The sequence below is a fragment of the Empidonax traillii genome, unplaced genomic scaffold (genome assembly GCF_003031625.1).
Source record: "Empidonax traillii isolate 1590-97213 ecotype Southwest subspecies unplaced genomic scaffold, ASM303162v1 scaffold99:size1466351, whole genome shotgun sequence".
In the NCBI taxonomy this organism is placed as follows: Eukaryota; Metazoa; Chordata; class Aves; order Passeriformes; family Tyrannidae; genus Empidonax; species Empidonax traillii.
In genome coordinates, this window is record NW_020955292.1 from 78852 (window position 1) to 103899 (window position 25048).

The window sequence follows — 25048 nt, forward strand, 5'->3', positions numbered from 1 at the left end:
TCTTCTATTTAACTTAAAAATAGGGAGCTAAACTTTAAAAGACAAACAGATGGGATGGAGCAAGGATACAGCAGAGCTCAGAGAAAGTCAACTGCAGGGGTGGGAGAAGAGGGGGAGGAGGGAGGAGGAATCTTTATTGTCCAAAACTCACTCTTAAATTGGGAAGTCACAGGAGGAGCAAATTAAAGGAACCCATCTGATTACAAGAGGAATCAAATCTCAGAGGCACAGAGGAATAATAATGGGGGGGGGGGAAGGATGCCCGGCCAGGAAACGATTTCGTTACAAATGTTCAGCTTGTGGCACAAAGGGCTGGAACGGGATCACAAGACCTGTGCGTGCACCTGCAATGTCAGCTGGAAGTCACAGGGATGTGGGGAACAAAACTGCTCAGATACATTTAGCGACACAGTGTAACACAAGCCAGAAACTCCCTGAACATGCTCAGACACATCTCTGTCCCCATCCAACCTGCTGCAGGTGATGGCTTTAACGAAGATACAAAAAACGCCAAAAGCTGCTGTGGCTTTTGTTTTTCCCCTCTCAGTGCTCCCAGACTGGCTCACACCAGCAGGAATAATTGTCTAAAAGTACTCCGGGTTGTTCGATAAGAACACAATAAAAATGTTAAAGGGATTTATCGGCCCATTATCACTTTTCTTACTGCAAAAATCAAAATGCAAACTAAGAATTGAGCAAAACAACAGTTGTAAAGGACAGATGTTTACAGTGGTAGGAAAATACTACATGAGGTAACTGCAGTGGGGCAGTGCCAAGGGAAGGAGATGTTCAGGGAAAGCGTGAAGGAGGGTGGGCTTAAGGTCGCCCAGAAACCACAAAAACGTGTGTTAGAAACAGCACTGGTAGGACCCATCCAGCCTGTTCAGTGTCACACACGGCTGTCAGCAAACAACCAACACAAGCAGCAACTTCCTGATGTGATTTTCTCAGGCAGCCCCGGGATGCCGAGAGACAACTCCAAGAGTTTCAGGCCCTGGCAAGCACCGGGAAGAGCAGCCACCCCAAAAGAGACTAAACAAGTGGGCAGGGAATGTCAAAGGGATCTTACTTTCGTTAGGCAGCTCCTCCCGATCCAGGTCATCCAGAGGGGCTGAGGCAGTGCTCCCACTGTCGTCCAGGGTAAGGATGAGGGGAACGTCATCGTCCATGCTCACGGCCATCCCGTCCCTCCAGAGGCTGCTGCTCCCAGAGCTTTAAATAACGCCTTTTCCAGTCCCACTCGAGAAACGCTCGTGTCAAAACCTCTCCCGGGAAAGTCTTCCATCGGGGCTGTCTTCTGGACACAGGGATACAACACTACAGGCACCCATCTCCGGAGACCACAGTTCCAGAAGGAGATCGAGTTATCTGCCTTGCAAAAAGCAAGAGCGGGACTCCGGGCTCGAGGTATTTATGCCAAAGCTGAACTCAAAAAGCGAGGTCCGGGGCTGCCTATCCCAGCCAGCGCAGGGCGGCAGGGAAGCAGGAAAAGCGTTCCCTGGCAAACTCCTGACCCCTCGGCACCAGGGGCAGCGGGAGTGTCGCATGCGGAGCCAGCATGGTGCTAAGTGTCCCCGCCGCGCATGGCTCTGTCCCCCGACGAGCCCGCACGCCTCGGCCCCGGCTGGGGACGGGAAACAGGGAGCCTCGGAGGCCGCTTGGAGTCCGCACACATGAAGTTCCCGTGGGATATTTTTAACTGCGCGGTGCCCCGCAAGGTCACAGGGGTTTCCCTAGAAGGTAACGGGGGAAAGGGAAAATCAAGCAGGCCCGGGGCAGCGCCGCGGGGACAACCCACACAAGCTGCCCCTGCCCGGTGGGAGGGACACGGGCAGGGGGCTGTCACGGAGCCCGGCCCGGCCCCGCCGCCTCCCCGGCCCCGCCGCCCCCCTCACCCACACGTAAACCAGCTCCGCTCCGGCCCTCCGTGCCCGTGGGACCCTCCGGGACCCCCCAGGACCCCCCGGCCCGTCCCGGCCCCTCCGAACCGGCGCCCGCAGCGACCGCGGCTCCTCAGCGCCCCGCGCGCGCGGCCCCGCCCCTCCCGTCTCCCTATTGGCTGCCGCGCCCGCGGCCCCGCCCAGAAAAGGCGGGGCTTTTACATCTCCCGCCAATCCGCGCGCCGCACCCGGTCCCGCCTCCTGCGGGTGAACTCGCGTTGTTCCCGCCTCCCTCCTCCTCTGTTCGCGTACACCGCCTCGCCATTGGGTGGCGCTGCTGTCCCTCTGGACAGATAGGGGCGCTGATTGGCCCGAAGTGGCGGGGGTGGGCTCTCGGGGAGGAGAGTGCGGGCTGCCATTGGCTGTGTCGAGGCCCCGCCCCCGAGGGTCAGAGGGAGCGGAACGGTTGCCGGGCAACGGCGGGAGCGGCCCGGGGAGCCCTGAGGGGAACCGGGAGGGGATCCTCGCCGGGACAACTCCCGGGACACCCCCGCTCCGGGGCTGGGCCGCGACAACACCCCCGCGGACCCCTCTCGCTCCGGGGCTGGGCCGGGGCACTTTCCCCGGGGCCATCCCTTCCCATCCGCTCCAGAAAGGGACGTCCCTCTTCCCAGGTTCCTGTTCCCGCTGGCTGCAGGGATCAGTCCGATCCCACGGGCACCCCAGCCCAGCCCCGCGGGTTGCTGTGAGGGCCCCACCACGGAACACACATCCCGAGGCCCTGGGAGCCCATCCATGCCTGATGAGGTGAGGATTCCCAAGCTGGAAGCAAGCAGCCCGGTGTGAAATGAATGAACCTGTTCCAGTGTGTGTGCACTAGGGACAGCACTCTGAGGAGGGGGGTTTGGATGGGGAGTTCAGTTCAGGATGGGTTCCAGGTCGGAGGGGCTGCACACCAGCTGCTGCAGGCACAGGTGTGTGTGAAGAAACAAGGGAGCTGTTCTGGGCCAAGCAGAGCAAAAGCTACACTGCCCACACATCAAAACATCTTTTACAGTTGTTTGTTGCACCTAGGGCTGGGCACAGGTGATTTTGGAAGCTCCCAAAGCAGCTGGTGCTTTGCTGAGAGACTGAAGTCAAAGGAGCCAGGGCTGAGTGAAAGATGAAAGTGAGATTTATAGCAGTGCTGAGCAGACAGAGAAATGAGAGCAGCAGCAGGCAGGAGTCCCAGATTGGTTCAGGCCTCTGTATCAACAACTCTTGCCTGAACCGAGCATCAGTGACACTGGACAGGGTGGATCTGGAGCTAGGGAAAAAATGAACATTCCCCCTGCCTCATTTCATACAGATTTAATGTGTTGTTTTTTTTTTTTTTTTCCACACAAGCACCAGTTCTAGCAGGCAGGGCAGGCCCAGAGGTAATGGAGCAGCTTTTGCTCTTGTGCTGGGCTGCACAGCCCTGGCAGAACAAGAGGACAGAGCAACAGTAAAGCACCTACACGAGTGAGAATCACAGAACAAAATACAAACAACCCATATAAACCCCTTTCTATTTCACCAACATTGCCCTTGTGGTGTAAATAGCAAGGAAGTGCCAGGTCTGACCTCCTGGAAGCCCTCAGTGACACCAGGGACAGGAAAGCGTGTGGCTGATGTGACGGGCTCTGAGTTTCCCCTGCTCATTCCCTGGAGCCTGAACACAACAGTAGGAGCAAACTGGCCATACAAGCCCCCATCAGCTCGTTTTTCAGATAAAATTTCTCTTGATTTTAGGAGGCTTCACCTTTCAAGGTCTCCAGCTCTCCAGTGTTGCACTGGGTCAGTTCTCTGCTGCTGAGATTTCAGGGCAGTTACCACAGTGGGCTGACGATTCACTCCACTGAATCCAACTCATCCCTCTGCTGCTGGGGAACAGTGTTCCTGCTTTTGTGTCAATCCTCAACCCTCTTGTCTCCATCTAGTGTCCAAATCACACTCAGATTGTCTCCCAGCCCACAGCTTTCTCAGGTTGCACTTCACTGTGCTGAGCAGGCTCAGGTTCACCCCCAACCCCTATTCTGAGCAGGCCTCAGTTGTTCCATGTCCCTCCAGTTTTTACCCAGGTGGAGAAGACCTGCTGGACTGCCACAATGGAAAGTGTAGGGAAAGATCTGAGGTCTTGGAGCTGATCCCAAGGGTCCTCATTCACCCTCTCAGGTTTTAACAACATCAGGTTATTCTTGCTTCCTACCTGCCAAAGGTGGCTGGAGCACCAGGCCCCAGGAATGCTGGGTCACCCAACCCTCCTCCCCAAAACCCACCTGCCCTCGGCTTTCTGGGGAGGTTCAAAGGAGCATGAAGGTATTTAGACCTGGCACCTCTTGAGAAGTCCCATTCCAGGCACATTTCCTTCATTTGATCCCTTGGCAAGGCTCAGTTCAGCAGCCAGGGGCAATTCTACCCAGATTTGGGATAGGTAAAAGGATCCCTCCATAGGAATGTGCAGGAGGAAGCTGCTCAATGCCCTCAGACTTGCAGGAACTGGCACCTGCTGCCTTGCCAGTCTGAACCAGAAGCACTTTGTGCTGTCTGCACCCAGGAAAGGGCTTGTCCCAAAGGAGAAACACACCGTGCTTACCTGCTGTTCCTGGACACAGCAGGAGAATGAGTGGGATGGAAGAGATACAGCCACAGCCTGAGCTGTACAGCCACAACACCCACATTCAGAAAAGCTGCCTGTTCCAGACATTCCTCAGGTTGGAGATGAAGGGAGGGGGCAAGAAGGCCAAGAAATAAGCACAAAATCCATGTGCTGCCTGGCTCCAGCTCCACATACTGGAGTGGGGCAAGGCACAATCCTGCTGCTGCTCAGAGTGCAATAAAATAATTTCTGGGGGCAGAATGATGCTCTTAACCTGGCTCAGTGTGTTGTTGGGTGTACTGGAGTGTTTCCCTTTGTGTTGGAGGGAGTTACCAAACTGCCAGGACTCTCCTGTATTCCCCGACCTCATGGGCTCCTCACCACAGCCTCCCTCCCCAGGGAGCAGTGACTGCAAGCCCCAAGTCACCCAGCCCATGTCCTTCATCTGCCTCCCTATCTATATTCCTACAGACCAAGCTGCTCTTTCCCACCTCAGGGATAGAAACTGAGGAGCTGCTTTACTGAGACAGTCTTTGGAGATGCCCAGATGGCTCAGCAGCATCCCACGGACCAAACGTGAGGTCCCAGTTTTGTCTTGGATCATTTATTTGGTGACAGCATGGCACTGCTGTGAACAACCCTCAGCGCAAGCCACAGGGTTGCGTGTCCGCTCAGCAGCTCATCACCACGAGCTGCCAAAATCCCTGCAGCTGATCCTTCTCTGTCACAAACCCCACCCAGCCTGGGGCCATCCCAACACCAACAAGATGCAGGGTGATGCCATTCCTCATCTCCGAGCTCTGTCCTCCCTTCTCCAGACTTGCCAGAGGAGACCATAAAGCGTCGATGACACCGAGGCTGTCGGGGCTGGCGCACACGTCCTGTGCACGGAGGCAGAGGGAATGGGGCTCCTTCTCTGGAGAAGGGAATGTTTTTGGGGGCGTCTAAGAGCAGCAGCCCAGTACCTGCAAAGAGGAGGTGACCATAAAGGTTGGGCCAAGCTCTGTGCTCAGAATGAGGACAGAAATTTAAACAGCAAAGGCTCTGACTGGATACAGAGGGAAGGTTTCTGCCTCGAGGACAGTGGAGCAGTGGGAGAAGGGCCAGAGAGGCTGTGCAGCCTCTACCCTTGGGGGTCTCCAGCACCTGACCGGATAAAGCCAAAGCTCACCTGTCAGGAGCAGGAGGTTGGAATAGGGATCGCCTGCATTCCCACAGGCACAAGTGATCCTGTGATTGCACGTGACAGGCAGAACAAAGCAGGACTCCTGTCCCCAGAACTGGTCAGCAAAGGTCCCCTTTGGGACGCTCAGCTGCCCTGGCTGCCCTCACCTGGGACCCCCACCCCAGTGCCATCCCCTGCTTCCTCTTTTGGGAGCTCGGTGAGCTCAGTCCTGCCTGTCCCCTCTGCTCTGTGCTGTCACTGTACCTGTGCCTGGTCCTTCTCCTGGACGGGCCTTGGACTACCCTGTGGGCACTCCTGTCTCCTGCTGCTCCGACTTCTCAGATGGACTTTGCAGACAGCAGGAACCCGACTCGTTACTGCTCCTCATCTGATGACAACTGGACATGGATGCAAGTGGCTGTTCCCACCAAGGCCATCCCACTTGGGTACTGTGGGGTTGTGCCCTGCACAGGGAGGTCATTGCCCCCAGTGCTGTGGTCACCTCTGGCTCCTGGCTTGTCCTCCAGCATGGAACAGCCCCATCCTTTGTTTCCAGCCATGGAAAAGCAGAGAGTCCTCACTCACTTGGTCACTGGGAGGTCTCAGGTAGCCTAAGCCTGTTATGTACATCCAGAGAGACACTTGGCATCACTTCCAGGGTGGTCTAGGCTTGCAGCCACCTGCTGCCTTGGCATTCCTGGCCACAGGAGGTCCAGACAGGCTTTTAGATCTGCCCCTCATCAGAGAGCCTCCGGACGAGGCAGGGCTTATGGGAGCACTCTGGTTTTTCCACCTTTCTGTCCCAGGGTTGTCTGAAGCCAGGTGGAGCCTTTCCAAGGGGGCGCTGAGCCGGCTGACAGACTGGGAACGTCCTCTGCCAGGAGCCCCCCAGCCTTCGGAGCAAGCACTGCTCTCGGGACAATTCCAGCCCCCAGATTTGCCCCTGTGGCCGGGCTCTGAGCCCGCTGTGGCCAAAGGGGCAGTGGCTGGCGGGTGCACGGCTCTCAGGGGTGTCCCCCTGGAGCGAGGGGAAAGGCCGGGCTGGTTTCGAGGGGCGGGCGGGGGGCTCCAAAGCAGCGTATGGAGCTTGGCTATGTCTTGTTTCCTCATGCACGGAGCTGCCCAGGCGGTACCCTGGGGCTTGGCACCGAACAGGGACTCGTCGCAGAAGGACGGAACGTGGCTTCGGGACCTTGGCGAGGCGACAAGCGGAGACACGTGTTGGTTAGAAGGGCATCACCGAGACCCGAGAGGGATGGGGAGGGATTCCCGAGCGAGGAGAGACCCCCGTGGGAGGCTGAGACCCCCCGCCAGACCCTCCCGGGAGCCACCACCGATCCCCTTTACGCGCAGTGAGCCCCGAAACGCATGACAGCGGGCCGGGGGCTGCGGGGCAGGGGCGAGCAGGACCGGGGGAGCGCCCCGAGCCGCCTCTCACCTGCACTGACTCCTCGGCCGGGAGCCGCCGGCAGCGGGAGCCGGGGGAGCCGCCCAGGGCGGTGCGAAGGCGGGCGGCGGCGGGCGGGCCCCCGCGGGGCGCCCGAACAGCGACTCGTCCACGAAGGAGGCCCGCGCCCGGCGGCGGCCCCGGGGAACCCGCGGGGGGCGGGCGGTGGCGGCAGGAGCGGAGCCGCCGCCCGGGGCAGGTCCCGGTGGCGGTGCCGGTCCCCCCGCCCGCATGGCCGCGGCCCCGGGGCGGGCCCGGCCTCGGCCCGGCCCCTTCCGCCCTCGCCACGTGGTTCCGCCGCCGGTCCCGCCATGGCGCCGCCGCGCAGCCGCCGCCAGCCCCGGGGAGCGCCGGTACGGGGGTAGCGGGGGGAGCGGGGAGGGCCCCGAGTGTGTGCGGTGTCCGCGGTACCGCTGTGCCCGGCCCCCGTGTGCCGGCGGCCCCGATGCGCCCGGTGCTGGCGTCCTCGGTGCCAGTGTTCCCGGTGCCCGTGTGCCGCGGCCCCGTGTCGCCAGTTGCCGTGTGCCAGCGTCCCAAGGACTGCTGTCCTCAGTGCCGATTTTCCCAGTGCCACTCTCCCCAGTGTCTGTGTCCTCAGTGCCAATGGCCGCAGTACCTGCCTCTCTCCCTAATGCCAGCGTCACCAGTGCCAGTGTCCCCAGTACCAGGATCACTAGTACAAGTCCCCATTGCCGATGTCCCCAGTGCCAGTGTCCCCAGTGCCAGTGTCCCTGGCACCCCCTGTCCCCAGCATGGATGCCCCTGCCCTCGATGCCAGCAGTGCAGAGCTGTAGCGCCCTGGCCCCACCGTAACACCCATCCCCACAGCCTTGTCCCCAGGTCCCTGCACCTGCCCTGCCCGCCTTCCCCACCGCCACCGAGGAGGATGATGGCGCCGATGCCGAGCTGGACACCCAGGCCATGGTTCGGGCCCAGAACCAGAAGAAGAAGAAATCCGGAGGCTTCCAGTCGATGGGTGCGTGTGGAGCAGGGTACAGCTGTCCCTGGGATGGGGACTGTCCTCTCCTGCCCACGTCCCCTCACCTGTCCCCATCTCTGCAGGCCTCAGCTACCCCGTCTTCAAGGGCATCATGAAGAAGGGCTACAAGGTGCCCACCCCCATCCAGAGGAAGGTGAGCGTGGGGGGCAGTGGGTCCCCTCCTCGAGGGGTGGCAGGGGGGCGATAGCAGTGACAGTGGTGTCTCACAGACCATCCCCCCCATCCTGCGCGGCCGGGACGTGGTGGCGATGGCACGGACGGGCAGCGGGAAGACGGCCTGCTTCCTCATCCCCATGTTCGAGCGGCTCAAGGCGCCCAGCCAGGCCGGGGCGCGTGCCCTCATCCTCTCGCCCACCCGGGAGCTGGCCCTGCAGACCCTCAAGTTCACTAAGGAGGTACAGGGGACAACAGGGGCGAGTGGGGACAATGGGAGTGATGGGTTTGGTTTCCAACATGCTTCTCTCTCACCTCTAAGCTGGGCAAGTTCACGGGCTTGAAGACAGCCTTGATCCTGGGAGGAGACAAGTAAGCTGTCCCTGTGTCCCCCACCAGTCCCTGCTTCCCTAGAATCTCCCCAAAACCTGGTGAGAGGCTGAGCTGCCCCATGCCACTCCAGCCTCTCCCCTCTCTCACAGGATGGAGGACCAGTTTGCTGCCCTGCACGAGAACCCAGACATGTGAGTGGGGCACAGGGAGGGGACCTGGTGGGGAAATGGCCCTGGAAATGATGTCCCTTATCTGGGGATATCACTGACGTTTAGAGCCAGTACGCCTGATGGATGTGTCCTGGTGTTCCATTGGAGCATCTTCCTGTGGAACTTCTTTGGGCTGGATTTGGGATCTGCTCCCAGTATGGGGTGGGGACACCGTCTCTTCCCACCTGGTCCCGTCACCACCTCTGTCCCCACAGAATCATCGCCACCCCCGGGCGCCTGGTGCACGTGGCAGTGGAGATGAAGCTGAAGCTGCACACTGTGGAGTACGTGGTGTTCGACGAGGCCGACAGGTCAGTGGGGCACAGGGTGGGTCCCGGCACTGGCAGTGTCCCCATATGTGTTCCTGCAGTGGGGTGAGGTGGTCAGGGAGTGGCAGAGAGGGACCTGCCACATCCCATGTCCACTGCCCTGCAGGCTCTTTGAGATGGGCTTTGCTGAGCAGCTCCAGGAGATCATTGCCCGGCTCCCAGACTGCCACCAGACCGTCCTCTTCTCTGCCACACTGCCCAAGCTGCTCGTTGAATTTGCCCGGGCCGGTGAGGAGCAGGGGGCAGGTGGCACTGGGGGACAAAGCACGGTCCCACAGCTGGGCTGATCCCAGCATTGACAAAACCGAGCTGGATTCACACTTGGTGTCCCCAAGCCCCTCTGTGGGGCTGGTCCCAGTAGCACATCCCACATGTGACCCATGCCCTGGGTGTCCCACATTCCACAGGCCTCACCGAGCCCATGTTGATCCGCCTGGATGTGGAGTCCAAGCTGAGCGAGCAGCTCAAGGTGAGAGGGGCTTTGTGCCCACACCTCCTACAATCCCCTTGACCCTGAGGAGGGGACAAGGGTGGCAGGGCTGGCACAGGAGGGTCACAGGGCTGAGCGCTGCCCTCCCGTCACAGCTGGCGTTCTTCCACGTGCGTGGGGACGACAAACCGGCCGTGCTGCTCCACCTGCTCCGCAGTGTGGTGAAGCCCCAGGACCAGACTGTTGTCTTCGTGGCCACCAAGCACCACACAGAGTATCTGAAGGAGGTAAGTGGCATTTGGAGGTGCCCAGCATGTACCCCTGGGGGTGCCTAGGACCCCTTTCCTGACCCACGTGGGGTCTCCAGCTGTGGATATCCCTGCTGGAGTTTCTGCCACTGTTTCAGAGGGTTGAAGAACAAATCCCAGCACAGGTGATTGTGGAGGTGCTGCATCCACCTGCCCCTCAGGGAGGTGGAGCACAGTGGGATTTGGGTGTCAGAGTGGGCACCCTGGAGTCTCAGGCCTTGTCTGCTGGCTGAGGGCCCATGCCCAGGTGGGATCCAATCTCTCTTCCCCCCCTTCCCCAGCTGCTGACGGCACAGGGCATCCGCTGCACCCACATCTACAGCTCTCTGGACCAGACCGCCCGCAAGATCAACATCGCCAAGTTCTCCCAGGGCAAGTGCCCAGTGCTGCTGGTCACGGACGTGGCCGCCCGCGGGCTGGACATCCCCATGCTGGACAACGTCATCAACTTCAGCTTCCCCGCCAAGGCCAAGCTGTTCCTGCATCGTGTCGGTGGGTGCCAGTGCCCCGTACAGGGTCCTGGGGGTCCCTCAGGGTGACAGGGAGGGTGTGAGTGGGCTGTGCCTTGTCACCTGTTTGCCCCGTCCTTGTGGCCTGAGGAGGTGGCACCGGTGTCCCTGGCTTGGTGGTGGTATCTTTGGGGCAGGAGGTCGCCATGTCATGACAACAGGGGATAGGCTGGGGACAAAGCAGTGTCAGGATTGTCCCTGATGTCCCAGTTGGACTGTGGGGGTTCTTGGGGGCAGAGCTGGCACCTGCCCTTCAGGATGGCACTGTGGTGGGCTCCCCTTTGCCCCTTCCCCAACCATGCTCACCTGGTAAATGTCACATACGTGGGCTCCCGGGGACACCAGTGGGTCCCTGTCTGGGTGGGGACAGGATGGACTGGCACAAGGTCTGGTTTTCCACTCTCCTCTTCCCCTTGCCAGGTCGTGTGGCCCGAGCTGGCCGGAGTGGCACTGCCTACTCGCTGGTGGCTCCTGACGAGATGCCCTATGTCTTCGACCTGCACCTCTTCCTGGGGCGCCCGCTCGTCCTCGCCGGAGCCCAGGAGCTGCCCGCTGGTGAGGCAGGCAGTGGCTGCATGGCCAAGCTGGGACAGCAGCCACGGGGCCACTGGGGCACTACCCTTGACCAGTGCTGGAGCTTGTGGTCTTATGGTTGGCCTTCACACAGAGGGGCGATGCAGAAAACGGGGCGTTGGGGGTGCTGATTGAACACTGCCGAGCTCCCTGGGGCTGCTCTGATAAATCCAGGGTGGGTGCTGGGGAGGTGACACGGTGTCCCCTGTGCTGCAGATGCTGGTGGGGTCCTGGGCCGTGTCCCCCAAAGCCTGGTAGATGATGAGGAGTGCCTGCTGCTGACAGACCACGAGGGCTCTCTGGAGCTCCGCAGCCTGCGCCGTGTCGCCGACAACGCCCAGAAGCAGTACCTGCGCTCCCGGCCCGGCCCCTCACCCGAGTCCATCAAGAGAGCCAAGGACCTGGATGTGTCCCAGCTGGGCATGCACCCTCTCTTCAGTGAGTGCCTCAGGGTGCTGAGGGAGGGGACTCCGTTCACCATGGAACTGATCTGTGCCCCTCTCCGTGCCCATCTTCCCCAGGCGCTCGCTTCGAAGACACCGAGCTGGAGAGGCTGAAGTTCGTGGACAGCATTAAAACCTACAAGTCCAAGGCGGTGAGTGGAGATGCCTGGGTTTGGGTGGGAGGGAGGGTCCATGTGGCTCACTGGGAATCGTGCTCCCACCCTGGGGACAGACCATCTTCGAGATCAACGCCACGTCCCGGACACCGGCCAGCACCGTCATGAGGTCCAAGCGGCGCCACGACAGCGCCCTGATTGAGAAGTTCCAGCGTGGGCAGCAGGAGAAGCGAACAGCAGCACTCAAAGGACAGTGCCACACCACGCCTGGGCCCCAGGATGAGGAAGGAGAAGGAGAACAGGAAGACCTCCAGGTAACAGGGCCATGGACACAGGAGCTGCTGCAGAGTGGCTTTGGCCCAGTGTTGGCAGCAAAATTGTGCCCCCAAAATGTGCCACAGCTTGGGGGTGGTGCACAGACTTGCAGGGATGTTGGGGGGGTCATGGCACCCCCAACCCTTCCACTGTCCCTCTGCAGGACGTGTTCTCCAATGTGGCGGGCCAGAAGCGAAAACGGGGCCGAGGGGGAGAAGATGGTCCCAGGAAAAAGCCACAGCAGCCAGCACAGCAGGACAAGGACTTCTACATCCCATACCGGCCCAAGGATTTCGAGAGTGAGCGGGGGTGAGTCTGGGGGGGCTCCTGTCCTGTCCTGTCCCGGCCTGTGCAGGGACCGCTCTCATGATCCCCTTTGCAGGCTGAGTGTGGGCGGTGAGGGCAGCGCCTTCGAGCAGCAGGCGGCTGGGGCTGTCCTGGATCTCATGGGTGACGAGAACCACAACCTCAACAAGAGCAAGCAGCTGCTTAAGTGGTGAGTGGCATCTGGCCATGGGCTGGGAGCACAGTTAGGGCTGGGGAGCCCACCCACCTGGTCTCACTGCACTCCCCTCTCTCGCAGGGACCGCAAGAAGAAGCGGTTCGTGGGGCAGACAGGCCAGGAGGACAAGAAAAAGGTGCGGACGGAGAGCGGGCGCTACATCAGCAGCTCCTACAAGAACAACCTGTATCCTGCCTGGGGGCACTGCTGCCTGGGCTGGGGGCTGGGGGAGTGGGGCTGGACCTGCTGGCAGCCGCGTAGCATTGGGCCCTGCTCCTGCGGATCCATCCCCTGCCAGGGCAGGGGCCGGGGGAGGGAGCACAGTCAGACACCACAGCGGGCCAAGTGAGGAGAGTCCCTGCACATTCCCTTAACCTGCCCATCCCAGCTACGAGAAGTGGAAGCAGAAGTACAAGGTTGACGAGCGGGATGAGGATGACAACGGCCAGCACAGCAGGGAGCAGTTCAGAGGGAAGCACAAGCGCGGGCACGGTGAGTACCCAGAGCAAGCGACAGAGCCCCACATCCCCCCTCCCCTGCTCTCCCCCGCCCTGAGCATGGCTGTGTCCCTCTGCAGGGCCCGCGCAGCCCCCGGCCCAGGGGAGGGTGCGCTCGGAGCTGAAGAACAAGCAGCAGATCCTGAAGCAGCGCAAAAAGGCGGCCAAGCAGCGGTTCCTGCAGAGCGGGGGCCTGAAGCGCCTCAAGGCCAGGAACCGGCAGCGGGTGCAGGAACTGCGGCAAATGGCCTTCGGGCGCCGGGCAGGCACCACCAAGAAGGGCAAGCTGAGGAAGAGGATGTAGGGGAGGGGACTGTGCCCCCAGCACTCCCCCCATGCCTGGGCTGGGAGTCAGGGAAGGAGACAGTAAAAACTTGGCTGGTTTTGCATCCCGACTCCTCCCTGACCTTGCTGCAACCATCGGGTCTGGGGTTATTCCTCCTCCCTCAGGCCACCCCCAGGCGCAGTCCTAAAACAAGCGAGTCCTGCATCTCCACAGCTGGGATGTATTTTGATGGGAGACACCTTTGGAGATACCAACAGCAGCTCCCTGTTCCTGCCCCGGAGCAGTGCCACCCCAGTGTTCCTGTGCCACGGCCATCCATGTTGCCTCTCATCATGGTGTTCCCAGACTTGTCAGAAAGCAACCTCCGTTCTCAGGGGTCCTATGGCTCCACACTGGCCTTGGCAGCCTCTCCCTAGCCCTGAGAGCAGCCAGGTGTTCCCAGGGGCTGTTCCTGGCTCCAAGACAGCCTGGCACCCCTGTGGCGTGGTGGGTGCCTGCCGGTGGCACAGATGTTAGCCAGGCCCCGCATGCAGAGCAGCAACTGCAGAGATGGGAGCCCGATGCCACAACCATCCAGGGACATGAATGTCCCTGTGTCCCCCAGCCCTGCTGCCTAGGGGAGAGGGCTGCACTGACCATGTCCAGCTGGGCCTTGGTGTCCTCCAGGGCCACATCCATGGGGATCCTGAGCTGCGTGGTGCAGAGCTGGAAGAGGTTCAGCACGGCCAGCTTGATCTGCCCCAGCTGCAGGGTCTTCTGGGTGGCTGTGCTCTGGACGTTGGCCCAGCAGGACTCCTGGGGGGCAGAAACAAAGCCCTGGCCCTACCCCACCACTGCCTTGTGTCCTCCTGCCAGGCCAGGGGGAGTCAGCAGTCTTGGCTGTGCGTCCCCCCATGCAGAGCTGCTGCTTTCTGGGCACGTGTGGGGACCCTCAGCTCAGCCCAGGGGCTGGAGCCCAGCTTACCACCATCACTTGGGGCATCTCCCCTCTGCAGACACGGGGGGTCTGTACTGCTGCCCCTTTCCCTTGGTGGGGGTCCGGGGTCACCCCATGTCCCTTCTTACCCACCGGAGCACGTCTTGGCGGGCGGCCTCCAGGCGGGTGTGGAGTTGGGCCAGCTCATTACTGGCGCTCAGGATCTCAGTGCTCATCTCCTCCTGGCACCGCTGTAGGCGTGCCCTGCCCTGGGCCACCTGTTCCTGCCCAGCTTCTGCCTCCTGTGCCAGGGCTGCGCGCGCCTCCGCCAGCACCCCAAAGTGCACCAGCATGGCCGGCACATCCTGGAACTGGGCAGTGGGAGGGGGCGCTGAGAGGCTGCGGGAGCTGCTGCCCTGGACAGGGCTGACCCCCACTCAGAGGGCTTGGGGACAGGCGGGCTGGCACCGCAGGGCTCACCTGCCCCATGCTGGCCAGCGCGTCCCGCAGGTAGTCCCCGAAGCGGCGGAGGCTCCGCAGGCGCCGGGCCAGGCGCTCCCTGTGCTGCAGGAGCCCCTCGAGCTCCCGGTGCAGGCGGGCGGCCTCGGCCCCCGCCCGTGCCCGCTCCTGGCCCGCCCGCAGCAGCGCCCGCTCCCGCCTGGCCGCCGCAGCCTGCGGGGTGGGATGGGGTCAGCGCGACCCCCGCGACCAGCCCGGCCCCGGCCCCCGCCTCGGCACCTTCAGGAAGGCGTCGTATTTGAGAACGACATCCCGCTGCTCCTCTTCCCTCCGGGCCAGCTGCTCCCGGCGCTGCGCCAGGCGCTCCATCCTCTGCCGAAACTCCTGCGGGACCAGCCGGGTGCCGAGAGCGTCACGCTGTGCTGGTGCACTCGAGGACGGCTGGGGACAAGCCTGCTGTCTGCTCGTCCCCGGGGCACGCCACAGCCGCTGGAGAGGGGAAACACGGCGGGGCTGGGGCCGCCCTTACCTCCCGCTGGCTCTGCAGCTCCTGCTCCACCTCTGCCAGCTCCCGCCTCTTCAGCAGCACGCGAGTGGAGGGCAGCAGGGTGGCTGCATCCCGCGCTGGCACCGTCCTGCCACGGAGCTCAGCAGGGCTGGGGGGGAAGGAAAGCCCGGGCAGGGGGCATCTGCCACCGTGGCATAGGCAGGACCCCCACGGACCACCACTGCCTGCAGAGCCTGGCCCACCCCTCGTGTGTGCAGAGACACCACAGGGTTATCTCTACCTGCATTCGGGTTCTCGCCCAGCCTCCCGCTTCAGCCTCCCCCCACCTGCAGACCCCCAGGGAAGGACAAGTCACGGCATAACCTCAGCTTTCTGGTTAGACTCTGGCGAATCCCCTCGCCTCCTCCCAGCCCACAGCTGGGGTGCCCTCCTCCCTAGGGACACAGCACCCACCCAGTGACGCCCACCCTGGCAGCGGCAACACAAACCGAGACCCCCGGGGACGCGGGACGTGCTGGCCCCGTCGCCAACACCTTGCTCTGCTCCAGCCAGCAGTGCCTGCCCCGGGAGAAGCTGCCCATCCCCGGGAGGAAGGAGGGGTCTCACTCACAGCAGCAGCCGGAGCTTGTCCCGGAAAGCCGCGCGCAAATGCTCGTCCAGGTCCGAGTCCATCTCGGCCGGTAGCTCCTCCTCGCCCCAGGGCCTGTGGAGGAGCTGGGAGCGGGGCAGACGAGGTGGCAGCAGCACAACACTGTTGCCAGGGGCAGCCGGAGGCTCCCGCAGCTCCCTGGGATTTTCCTGGCATGGCTCTGAGCTTTGCTGTGAGGGCACGGTGCTCACTCAGCCCCCTTGACTTCAGCAACACACACACTGCCCCTCCCCACGTCCCAAGACTGCTTCCCTTCCACTCCATGTGCCATCAGATTCCCTTCATTCCCCTGTAAGTGCTCATTCCCCCATAATTAACCTGCACACACAGACTCCGTGTGGATTCACTCCCTCCTCCATCACTCTAGACACTTTCTCACACCACTCCCCGCTTCAGTTTACTCCTGTCCTCTTCTCCCCCATCCAACCCCATCCTACTCCATTTGGCCATTCCTATGTGTGTGTCAATCCCCCCACTCCCTCCAAGCACACTCAGATGCCTCCCTGCTCCCCTCTGTGTCTTTCCACCCCTCCCTTTACCCCTCAGGGTGCTCAGACTGGACCTGTCCCTCCACCCTTCCTGCACATCCCGATCCTCTGTCACCCACCCACAGCCCCCGCGATCCCCTCTGTGTGGATCCTGCTTCCCTCATCCCCTCTCTGTACAAGTTCCCTCCATGCTCTCCATCATGGCCAGGCATCCCCCTTTAAGCCACCGCACAAGGAACAGATTAACTCCTGACTCAGACACAGCGCAACATTTCAGACGAAATAGGGGAAAAAAATATTTATAATAAAAACAATTCAGTCTCCCCCGAGTCAGCATCACCCAGGTCCTGCCTGCACACACTCGTTTCTTCCCTTATCCCAGGGCCACTGTGGCCCTGTGGCAACTTTCTCCATCCCACCACTGCTCACGGGGACTGAGCCAGAATCCCACACTGGAATTCGAGTCCTTCACAGGCACCAAGGTGAGTGGGTTACTGTTCCCACGCTCTGCCTGTGCTGGGTGTCACCTTGTTTTAAGGACACCTGAGACAAAGAGGAACACGAAGAGAGAAGAGAAACAGAGAAATGCGGCTGGGGAAGGACGGAGTGAAACTGGAAGGGCTAAGTGGAGAAAGGGGTGGGAAGGCTCTGACTGAACTAGCCCATCACAGGACACCGACAGCCTGTGCTCAGCCACACGCATTGAGGACATGCTTGATGCTGGATTCCAGCTGGAGCTCCATGTGCTTCCTCAAGGAGGGACGGAAGTTATGAGCCTCGTGTCTCTTATCCCCTTGCTTCCTGTAGAGAGACCCCGCTGTGGAGCTCTCCATCGTCACCTATGCAAGGCACAGAGCAGCAGCATCTCAGCCACAGCCAACAGGAACTCCTCCCTCCCTGGCAGGGGCTCCAGGAAGACCCACAGCTTAGCAGGGAACAGGTGGCTCTGCCCCAGGGCTCACCTTCCGTGAGGTAGTTCAGATAAGCAGCCTGGGCACTGTTCCCATCGACCAGCGCCATCGCCTCCTGCTTGGTGCAGCTGCTCGTGGCCTCCTCATCCCCCTTCCCCTCCTCGTCATCTTCTGAGTCCACCAGCACTAAGACATCACCTGAGTCTGTATGCCTGGGAACAGCAGAGCAAGTGGAGGTGGGATGAAAGGCTGAGGAGAGCCTGTTTCCTGCCCCTCAGGAAGGCAGACTTGTAAGGCCACACAGGACCGGGCTGAGGAATGTCAACACTCACCTGAATGCAGCACCTGAATGGGACAGAAGGGAAAGACAGGGTTAGAAACCAGCCCCCTTGGGCAGTGCTACTGGTTTTACTGGGCTGCACAACCCCTGCCAGTCCTGCCTCCACGTCTGTGCCTCCACATGGAGCTGCCAGCAACCGGACAGTCCCCACACAGAGGCACAGACATGAAGGTGACCTGTCCACACGTGCAACCCTGACAGACTCCAGCACACCTGGAGGGACAGGCAGGTGAGAGATAAACCAGGAAGGAGGAACCAATCCCTACCTCTCAGGCACAGGAGGGGATTGTAGTACAAGACAACCCCGGTGACGGTGAGAATAACCAGGAGGGACAGGACCACCACGGCACCCACGATCCCAACAATGTTCACTGGCTCTGTGGAGAGGAGACATAGGCTTGTCACCAGGATACAGATGGATGAGGAATTCCCAGTGCTCGTCAAAGAGCAGGTTCTTAGTGGCAAATGTGGTGTGTCCCCACCCCCTCCCAGCAGCAGCCCCACTCACCCTTCACGGTGAGGCAGACGAAGAGCTCCCTCAGCCCCACAGGGTTCTGGGCCTTGCAGACGTAGCAGCCCCCGTCGGTGCCCTGGGAGCAGTTCTGGATGGTGAGCCGGGACACGTTGCCCTCCTGGGTGATGAGGAACCTCCCTCCAGGCTGGATCTCCACCTCTGGCTGGGTGATGTCCCGCAGCCAGCTGATCCGTGCTGCCGGCGTGCTCTCGGTCACACGGCACGTCAGGGTCACGTTATCACCCACAAAGCAGGTCTTGGGGGGCTCCGACTCCAGTGAAGGGATTTCTGAACAGCCCAAAGGGGAAAAGAAAAATGGGAGTCAAGGAGGGAATGGAGGCAATTAACATAACAAGCAATCAGCCATCTGACTGATTAATAATCATTAACAGAAGGGAGCCAGGCAGGAGTCTGGTGGGGGAACACTGTGGGTTCAGCATTCAGTTCACTCGGGAGCCTCCTGAGCAGTGACCTGAGCAGATTCCACAGCGCTCTGTCCCTTCTGACACCTGTCTTTATATTCCCAGGGAAGAATGGTCTGAGGATAGCCAGAGGGAAGATGGCAGAGAGGAGAAAGGCAGCCCAGGAAGTCTCCTTGGGATCAGAAGAGCTCTTGTGAAGTCCTGACAACCCTTGGAAGATAAATACAGCCTGGATTTTCAAAAATCACTTTAGACAGATCCCTGAGATGCCTGAAGGGTTCTGGAGGCATGCACAATGCTTCTCCTATAACCCCAGACCTACCAAACTTTATCTCAACCTGAGCAAGGCACTAAAACCACCTCTCACTTTCACACAGGTGTGTGAAAAAGCTTTTCACAGGTGAAAACTCTGCTGCACTGAGATTTGGGTCCCCTGAAGGTTGACCCAAGACACAGCTCACCTGCAGCTATGCCAAGATGGATCTCAGCTGCAGGACGCCTCTGCCTCGTGCTATCAGCTCTGCACAAGCCAAGCCCTGCCATGCTGCCTCCTGGCTTCCCTGACCACCTCAGTGCTCCAGAGGGCAGGGAACAACTGGAGTACCGACCTGCCCAACTGTTAGTAGCCAAATTAACAGTTAATGAGGCAGCAAATCAACTCACTTATCTCCACAGTGCAGGAAGGCTGCTCCTGCCTGACCACGTGGCTGCCGACACACGTGAAGACTTTGCGGTGGGAGAGGTGGGAGCTGTTCAGTGTCTCCACGTGGGTGTCCGAGGAGCTCGTGGAGCTGATGACACAGCTGGAGTTCTCCAAATCGTGCCCTTCTTCTCTCCAGTGTAGGGTGGGGTGTGGGTAACCCCCAGGCCAGCTGCAAAACAGCTGCAGCATCAGCCCCGACGAAGAACTCTCAGCCCAGCACTTGGGGGTTGACTGCGGTGGGTCTGTCAGCAAGAAAACAGCACATGGTCAGAAACACTTCCAGGTCACAGCTCTCAGCATCTCAGGGCTGGGACTCCAGCAAGTGTTCATTTGTCATCATTCCCCTTGAAAATCTTCCTGGTTTCCCTGCCAGTCTTGCTACCTGACCTGTATCCCACAGTCCAGGGGAGCGCAGCTCTGGGTGACAGACGACAGGGACAAAGAAGGGGCTGTCACAGCCAAGTCTTGTGGGAGGAAAAAAATTACTGCCACAGCTTTACTTAATGGAAATGAGATAAACACCTAAAAATGCAGGGGGAGAACGAAAACCCCACACTGCCCTGGTCCTCACGTCACAGCTACAAGGGGGTGACAGCAACTCAAACTCTTTGAGAACAAGGTTTTGTCTCTCCCTGTCATTGATACAAGCACACAATCCACCTCAGCACAAGGAAGAACCTTCCATTGAGGGTAGCAGAGCACTGGAACAGGCTGCCCAGAGAGGATGGGGACCCTCCCTCTCTGGAGACATTCCAAATCCACTGGGATGAGTTCCTGTGTCACCTGCTCCAGGTGACCCTGCCCTCACAAGGGGGTTATGAAGGTGATCACCTCTGGGTGATCTGCAGAGATCCCCTCCAACCCTAACAATTCTGTGGTTTCTCAAGGGAACATGGAAAACATCAGGGCTCTTGCCCAGGGACAAGTAACCAGCTTCTCAGAGCCACCAGCCCACCCCTGGCTGTTCCTGGCCACAGGGAGCTCTGCCCCCAGGGATCCTGGTGACTCCAGCTCTCAGGGTCAGTGACACTGAGGCCAAACCAGGTATGCTCCCCTCCTTCCTGGCACCTCTGGCAGCCACAGCAGTGGGGACAAACTCCAGCCAAGAACACAGGTAGGGCAGGTCCTTGCTGGCCTCATGCCAGGGCCGCTTCCCAACCGTGGAGAGGTATGTTACTAAACACAGGAACACCTACGGGAGTGGGTCAGAAGCCAACAGAGAGCCAAGTGCAATCCCCTCGGGCAGGGCAGAGCAGGGCTCACGTTTCAGGCACAGTCTCATCTGCTCCTTCCACACACAGATCCACACATGTGCTTGGTTAACCACCACAAAGATCCTGGACTCTGATCCATCCAGGCAGATTTAATATGCTATGCTCCCGCGTGTGCCTGACCCAGTGCTGAACAAGACCCCACTGAGAGACGAGACCAAAGCAAGCCAGGTTTGCAGCCCCAGTGAGGTTGCAGAGGGATGCCTGAGGCTTATTTTGGGAAGCATCCATTCAAGTGACTTTCAAATGACATGAGTTTAAAAAAAAAACCATAATGGCAAAGCCCCATGTGAGCTATAAGGACATACCTTCCTGGGGCTTGGCTCTTCAGGAACTATATACACACACCTCGGGTGATCTTTGAAACCACCCAGCTCTGGCAAGAAAGTTCTCTGCAACACCTCCTCTGTCCCAGCTCTGGGGAGGATCATAACTGATCCCAAATCCTGGCATGGTTAATAGAGCAACCTGTCAGTCTGAACCACCAGGAAGTGTCTCACACCGAGGTGGACACAGCCCTTCCAGGATGTCCAGCCAGAGCTGCACTTTCTGGGCTGGCCCCAGGAAAGCACCTCCTGAAGCCACCAGCTTTACATCCTGAACTCCTGGGCTCTCCCGGTACAACTCTGTCTAAACATAACAGAGATCTGCTCCCCAAACGTAAACAAACCAAAAACCTGAAAACCTCCACCTCCCCTACCATAAAACCTAACAGAACACCAGCAAAAAGGACCTGTTGTGGTTTGACCCACAGAAGAGCCAGCAGTGCTCGTGTCAAACCACACACAGACACACCAAGGAATCCCCGGGAGGTGTGGAACTGCACGTCTCCTTCCCACCAGGTGCTTCCCATCCAAAACAAACACAGAACCGCAGCTCAAGGCAGGGCTGCACCTTTGTCCTGTCACTACAGTGTTTACTCTACTGCTTGGGTTTTTTTTTTTAAGTGCAGTTTTAAACAAAAAGAGAACTTTTGGGTACCACCTGTGGGATAGGTGGTAGTTCCCACACAAAGCCCCTACAGGTCCCAGGAGGTTCTTTTACAGTTGTGACAAGTCAGTGTCCAAAAAGGTTCACTCCAGCCCAAGCTAAGTTGTTTATGGGTATTCCAGTGTTCCACATCACCTTTGTCATAGCTTGAACTTAGTTGGCACGTTAATTCCAGGCTAATAAATGAAGTTCAGAGTGCAGCACCAACACCTGGCATATCATAAATACAGTTTGCTCCTGAGTGTTTTGCCCCAGTGCTCCAGATTTGGGGCTCCCACCTCCTAAGCCCTGTGCCCACATATATATTCCCTGAAGCAGCGTGGGGTTTGATTCCTTCACTCCAGACCTTTGTGTGACCTTTCACACCCAACCTGAAGGTTCCTTGCTGCAGGAAGGAAATTTTTATTCCTGTAAACTTTCAGAGAGTTAATCTGTACAAAACAGGCACAACGTTCACACACACACGGAGAAGGAAGGAACACCCCGAAGGCAAACAGGTCACACATGGCAGGTGTTGACAGAAAGTGCAACAACAAAGGGGCCAAGAAGGCACAGAGGGTCAGTGAAACAGGCAAACTGTTAGCGGATTTTCCTCCTTCTCGGTCCTGAAGTGACCATGAGTGGCATCAGCCACAGGACTTGTGCTCCCTGCTAATCTAGAGGGGGCTGTTTCCATGGAATATGTGAGGAATCCAGGCAAGATAAAGCTCCCTGGAAGAAGCAGGAAGGACCTGCACCAGCTGTAAGCAAACTAATCCACCTGAATACTCTCCAGCCTGAACTTCCACACATGCTCTGAAGATTTCTGAGAATGAATGAATCAAATAGGGATGGAAATGGAACAGAGCACCAAAACACACAACAGGGCTGAAGGAACAGCCTGTGCTGATAACAGGGACAGTCCCAGGACAGTACTGCCAGCAGTAAATCCAAGGAACATGGTGCTCCCTTTGAGAGCAGAAGGCTGCCCTGTAAGACTCAACAACTAGGGACCCTCCATTCTCCCACCAAAACCATGGAACCAAGGAATGGCACAGCACATCTACTTCCAACATGTATTCCAATCGAGGGAGAAAAGACAGTGAGCAGCAGCCCCCATCCTAAGGTTTATGAAGGCTCAACTCAGCCAGATTCTGAGGCAAAGGGAAGAGGTACACCCTGGAACGTGCTACAGGGAATGAAAGATCTACCCAAAAACTTGTTTATCACCAGCAATGAAGAAGAAGAACTGAAGAGACATAGTGAGGACTTAACAGCTGAAACCGCACACACCTGATCCGTGACAGGCCATTGGTACTCACATTTTGGTGCTTGTGAGTGGACACAGATTTTGCATGATAAACCCACTGCGCACTTCTTTTATATTATTTTTCCACCTGTGCCAGATGAATTTGGGGACCGAGGGGAGGAGGTTCAGCCACGGGACTGACTTACTGGCTACCAGCAGCTGGACCCTGTGCTCATGATCCGTGTTGTTCAGCACTTCCTTGCAGGTGTAGTTGCCTTCGTCCTGCACTCGCAGCTCCGTGATGCTCAGGGAGCTGTTGTTGACCAGGGAAAAGCGGACGTCCGGGGGTAAGGAGATCCTCGAGGAGAAGAGGGGAGGGAAGGAGTGTGGGTCCCCTTGGAACCAGGTCACCTCGGTTGCCTCCTTGGAGACATTGCGGCATAAGAGGAGGATGCTTCCTCCGACCTGCCCAAACACCACTTCATCTGTTCCTGGAAAAGAGAAGGGACAACGTTAGGAATGAAGGGAAGGGGCAAAGCTGCCTTCTGTCAGCAAAGACCGAGATATCTGATGTACATCAACGCTTCGAGGTGCTTGTTAGGGGACTGCTGAGGGAGCTCCAAGGCGACCAAAAACATCCAGCGCGGACACAGGATCAGGAAAGGGGACTCATCTCCCTGCTCCCCTCCCCTCAGCCCGCGCTACCTGCGGCCTCCCTGCGCGGCACCAGCCTCCAGACGCAAAGGGCGAGGAAGAACCGTGCCGGCGGCGTCCCGCAGGGGAGCTGCATGGCTGTGTGCCGCTGCCACAGCCCCGCGGAGGCGGTGCCGCTCGGCCTCCGCCCCGGCGAGCGGGCAGGGCAGGGCAGGGAGAGCGGGCGGACCCGCCCGGGGGAACCCGCCTGCCCGCCGGGGCCCGCCAGGGGGTCGTGGATCAGATCCCGCCGCCTCGGCACCGCCATCTTGAGCCCCCGCCATCTTGAGCGCCCCCCCCGGCCCCGCCCGCCATCTTGGGGTCACCTCACGCCCCCCTCGGTCATGGCGGGCGGGCCCCTCTGAGCGGCGGCGGGGCCGGGGCGTCGCCCTCAGGTGCCGCCCATGGACGGGAACGTTTAACATAAGGGGAACGGTATTTCCTGAGGGCAAAACCAAGTGCGTAAGCGAACCCCAGGTGCGGAGAGCTTCTGTAATTCACCCGTTTAGAGACACCCCGCAGGCAGTGCAGCGGGAAGAGCCGCGGTAAAAGATCATCCCTCCGTGTAACCCCACAGCAAGGCCTGTAAAGCATTCAGGTATCTTTTAGTTTTCTCCAGGACATGTTACACTGGGGGAGGCACGTAGCCATACCACACAAAGCGCTCAGACCCGCTGGGTCCTGGCACATTAATTATTAATTAACCTAATTAGCAGCAGGAGAGGCAGAGCTGCCCCAGGTAAAAGGAGCTCGGGGTCCCCCGTTCCCTGGGTGACACGGCCAGCTGCGGCCGCGCCCCGCCGGAGGGCGCCATAGAGCTGGGGCGGGGGGGGGGGGTCGGCAGCGGCTCTTGACCAATGGGAGGGGGGCGCGGCGGCGTCTCCGCCAATGGGCGCGGGGGGCGGGCAGCGCGCGGCCGATGCCTTGGGCGCCGCAGCCGCCGTAGCCGCAGTCAGAGCCACAATCACAGCCATGCCGGTGGACCTGGGGCAGTGGGACGGGCCGCTGAGCCTCGCCGAGGTGGAGCAGAAGCCGGCGCAGCCGCTGCGGGTCAAGTATGGTTCCGTAGAGATCGACGAGCTGGGCAAGGTGCTCACGCCCACTCAGGTGAGCGGCGCCCGCCCCCCCCCCCCTGCTCGCGGGGGTGCCGCGGCAAAATGGCGGGAGGCGGCCGGGCGTCTTGCGCCGTCTCTGCGGCAGCTCATGCTGGAGCCTCACCTGGTATGGGGGGAGAGAGAGGGGCTGAGCTTTGCTGTCCACACTGGTACAGGCACGGCCGTGCCGCGGACGGAGGCCCGCGGCTCTCAGAGCCTGGGCGAGGTGGCATGAAGTTTGAACTCCTCGGATGTCGCAAACGGCGCTGGTCATAGGTGGCCCTGTGTGCAGGGCAGGTGGCTGGCGCGGGCGGCGGGGCTGGTGCTAACGCGGTCACCCCTGCAGGTCCAGCATCGCCCCACCAGCATCGAGTGGGATGGCTGCGATCCGCAGAAGCTTTACACCCTGGTTCTCACAGATCCTGATGCGCCCAGTAGGAAGGACCCAAAGTTCAGGTATGGGAATGGGCCTGGATTGCCTGGGGAAAATGGAACATCCCTCTTGGGCTGAGGAGAGAGTTAGGAGGAGTTTGGGACTGTGCTCTGCCTGAGGTGCAGCTGTGGGGCTGTGGCTTGGCATATAAATGGTGTCCTTGCATCTTTCCTTGAGCCAGGGACAGCACGGGGAGGAGCAGCTGCTTCTTCCAGCAGTGTTCAGAGGTCTGTTGCAGCTGGAACAGCACAGTATCTGCTGCTTGCTCTAATTTGGCCATGTGTGAGTTGGAGTTAGGCTTGTTTGTGTTGGAG

General features: G+C 59.7%; 6 protein-coding genes and 1 long non-coding RNA gene across 8 annotated transcripts in view; 2 read left to right on the forward strand and 5 right to left on the reverse strand.

Moving 5' to 3' along the window:
- Positions 1–2038, reverse strand: part of TPCN1 (two pore segment channel 1) — a 45359-nt gene extending 43321 nt beyond the window's left edge. The window contains exons 1-2 of one of the 2 annotated variants that reach the window (XM_027881903.1): positions 1989–2038; positions 1070–1733 (exon numbers count right to left, since the gene is read on the reverse strand). In XM_027881903.1, the coding sequence (XP_027737704.1) occupies positions 1070–1181 (112 nt within the window). In that variant the 5' untranslated portion in view covers positions 1182–1733; positions 1989–2038. Of the gene's footprint in view, positions 1–1069; positions 1734–1988 lie in introns of those variants that run through there. The other variant, XM_027881906.1, reaches the window with a different exon arrangement.
- Positions 2039–5095: 3057 nt separating this feature from the next.
- LOC114056597 lies at positions 5096–6131 on the reverse strand. The gene is made up of 2 exons (XR_003571041.1): positions 5930–6131; positions 5096–5465 (listed from the first exon to the last, which is right to left on the reverse strand). It is a non-coding gene; the product is annotated as an uncharacterized LOC114056597 (long non-coding RNA).
- A 41-nt stretch (positions 6132–6172) lies between these two features.
- RITA1 (RBPJ interacting and tubulin associated 1) lies at positions 6173–7345 on the reverse strand. Its single transcript, XM_027882029.1, has 2 exons — positions 7104–7345; positions 6173–6857 (listed from the first exon to the last, which is right to left on the reverse strand). The coding sequence occupies exons 1-2, from the start codon at positions 7343–7345 to the stop codon at positions 6314–6316; spliced, it is 786 nt and encodes a 261-aa protein (XP_027737830.1). The 3' UTR covers positions 6173–6313.
- Positions 7346–7423: 78 nt separating this feature from the next.
- On the forward strand, positions 7424–13222 carry DDX54 (DEAD-box helicase 54). Its single transcript, XM_027881902.1, has 20 exons — positions 7424–7465; positions 7941–8088; positions 8175–8245; positions 8322–8507; positions 8588–8637; positions 8748–8789; positions 9023–9118; positions 9243–9364; positions 9544–9605; positions 9722–9853; positions 10156–10366; positions 10804–10938; positions 11173–11394; positions 11478–11551; positions 11632–11829; positions 11994–12139; positions 12213–12326; positions 12414–12518; positions 12721–12824; positions 12910–13222. Exons 1-20 carry the CDS (start codon positions 7424–7426, stop codon positions 13131–13133), a joined length of 2484 nt encoding a protein of 827 aa, XP_027737703.1. The 3' UTR covers positions 13134–13222.
- Positions 13223–13321: 99 nt separating this feature from the next.
- Positions 13322–15827, reverse strand: CFAP73 (cilia and flagella associated protein 73). Its single transcript, XM_027881908.1, has 7 exons — positions 15609–15827; positions 15020–15146; positions 14770–14874; positions 14512–14703; positions 14181–14402; positions 13752–13910; positions 13322–13656 (listed from the first exon to the last, which is right to left on the reverse strand). Exons 1-7 carry the CDS (start codon positions 15668–15670, stop codon positions 13528–13530), a joined length of 996 nt encoding a protein of 331 aa, XP_027737709.1. The 5' UTR covers positions 15671–15827; the 3' UTR covers positions 13322–13527.
- Positions 15828–16406: 579 nt separating this feature from the next.
- VSIG10 (V-set and immunoglobulin domain containing 10) lies at positions 16407–23648 on the reverse strand. The gene is made up of 8 exons (XM_027881907.1): positions 23220–23648; positions 22721–23005; positions 18986–19267; positions 17895–18188; positions 17653–17763; positions 17379–17391; positions 17098–17258; positions 16407–16974 (listed from the first exon to the last, which is right to left on the reverse strand). Exons 1-8 carry the CDS (start codon positions 23473–23475, stop codon positions 16922–16924), a joined length of 1455 nt encoding a protein of 484 aa, XP_027737708.1. The 5' UTR covers positions 23476–23648; the 3' UTR covers positions 16407–16921.
- A 482-nt stretch (positions 23649–24130) lies between these two features.
- The window catches only part of LOC114056596 (phosphatidylethanolamine-binding protein 1-like), a 2934-nt gene continuing 2016 nt past the window's right edge, over positions 24131–25048 (forward strand). Inside the window, exons 1-2 of the mRNA XM_027881909.1 lie at positions 24131–24314; positions 24648–24757. Coding sequence (XP_027737710.1) covers positions 24180–24314; positions 24648–24757 — 245 coding nt within the window. The 5' untranslated portion in view covers positions 24131–24179. The remainder of the gene's footprint in view (positions 24315–24647; positions 24758–25048) is intronic.

Coding starts and splice junctions, on each gene's coding strand:
- RITA1 (XM_027882029.1), bottom strand. CDS start 7,345: ATGCGGGCGGGGGGACCGGCACCGCCACCGGGACCTGCCCCGGGCGGC. Junction 6,858..7,103: donor CGGCCGAGGAGTCAGTGCAG/GTGAGAGGCGGC, acceptor CGCCTCGCCAAG/GTCCCGAAGCCACGTTCCGT.
- DDX54 (XM_027881902.1), top strand. CDS start 7,424: ATGGCGCCGCCGCGCAGCCGCCGCCAGCCCCGGGGAGCGCCG. Junction 11,395..11,477: donor GGGCATGCACCCTCTCTTCA/GTGAGTGCCTCA, acceptor CATCTTCCCCAG/GCGCTCGCTTCGAAGACACC. Junction 11,830..11,993: donor GAGAACAGGAAGACCTCCAG/GTAACAGGGCCA, acceptor GTCCCTCTGCAG/GACGTGTTCTCCAATGTGGC.
- CFAP73 (XM_027881908.1), bottom strand. CDS start 15,670: ATGGACTCGGACCTGGACGAGCATTTGCGCGCGGCTTTCCGGGACAAG. Junction 14,875..15,019: donor AGCTGCAGAGCCAGCGGGAG/GTAAGGGCGGCC, acceptor CTGGTCCCGCAG/GAGTTTCGGCAGAGGATGGA. Junction 14,403..14,511: donor CGCTGGCCAGCATGGGGCAG/GTGAGCCCTGCG, acceptor CCCACTGCCCAG/TTCCAGGATGTGCCGGCCAT.
- VSIG10 (XM_027881907.1), bottom strand. CDS start 23,475: ATGGCGGTGCCGAGGCGGCGGGATCTGATCCACGACCCCCTGGCGGGC. Junction 23,006..23,219: donor GCCGCGCAGGGAGGCCGCAG/GTAGCGCGGGCT, acceptor TCTCTTTTCCAG/GAACAGATGAAGTGGTGTTT. Junction 18,189..18,985: donor TTCCTGCACTGTGGAGATAA/GTGAGTTGATTT, acceptor TGGGCTGTTCAG/AAATCCCTTCACTGGAGTCG.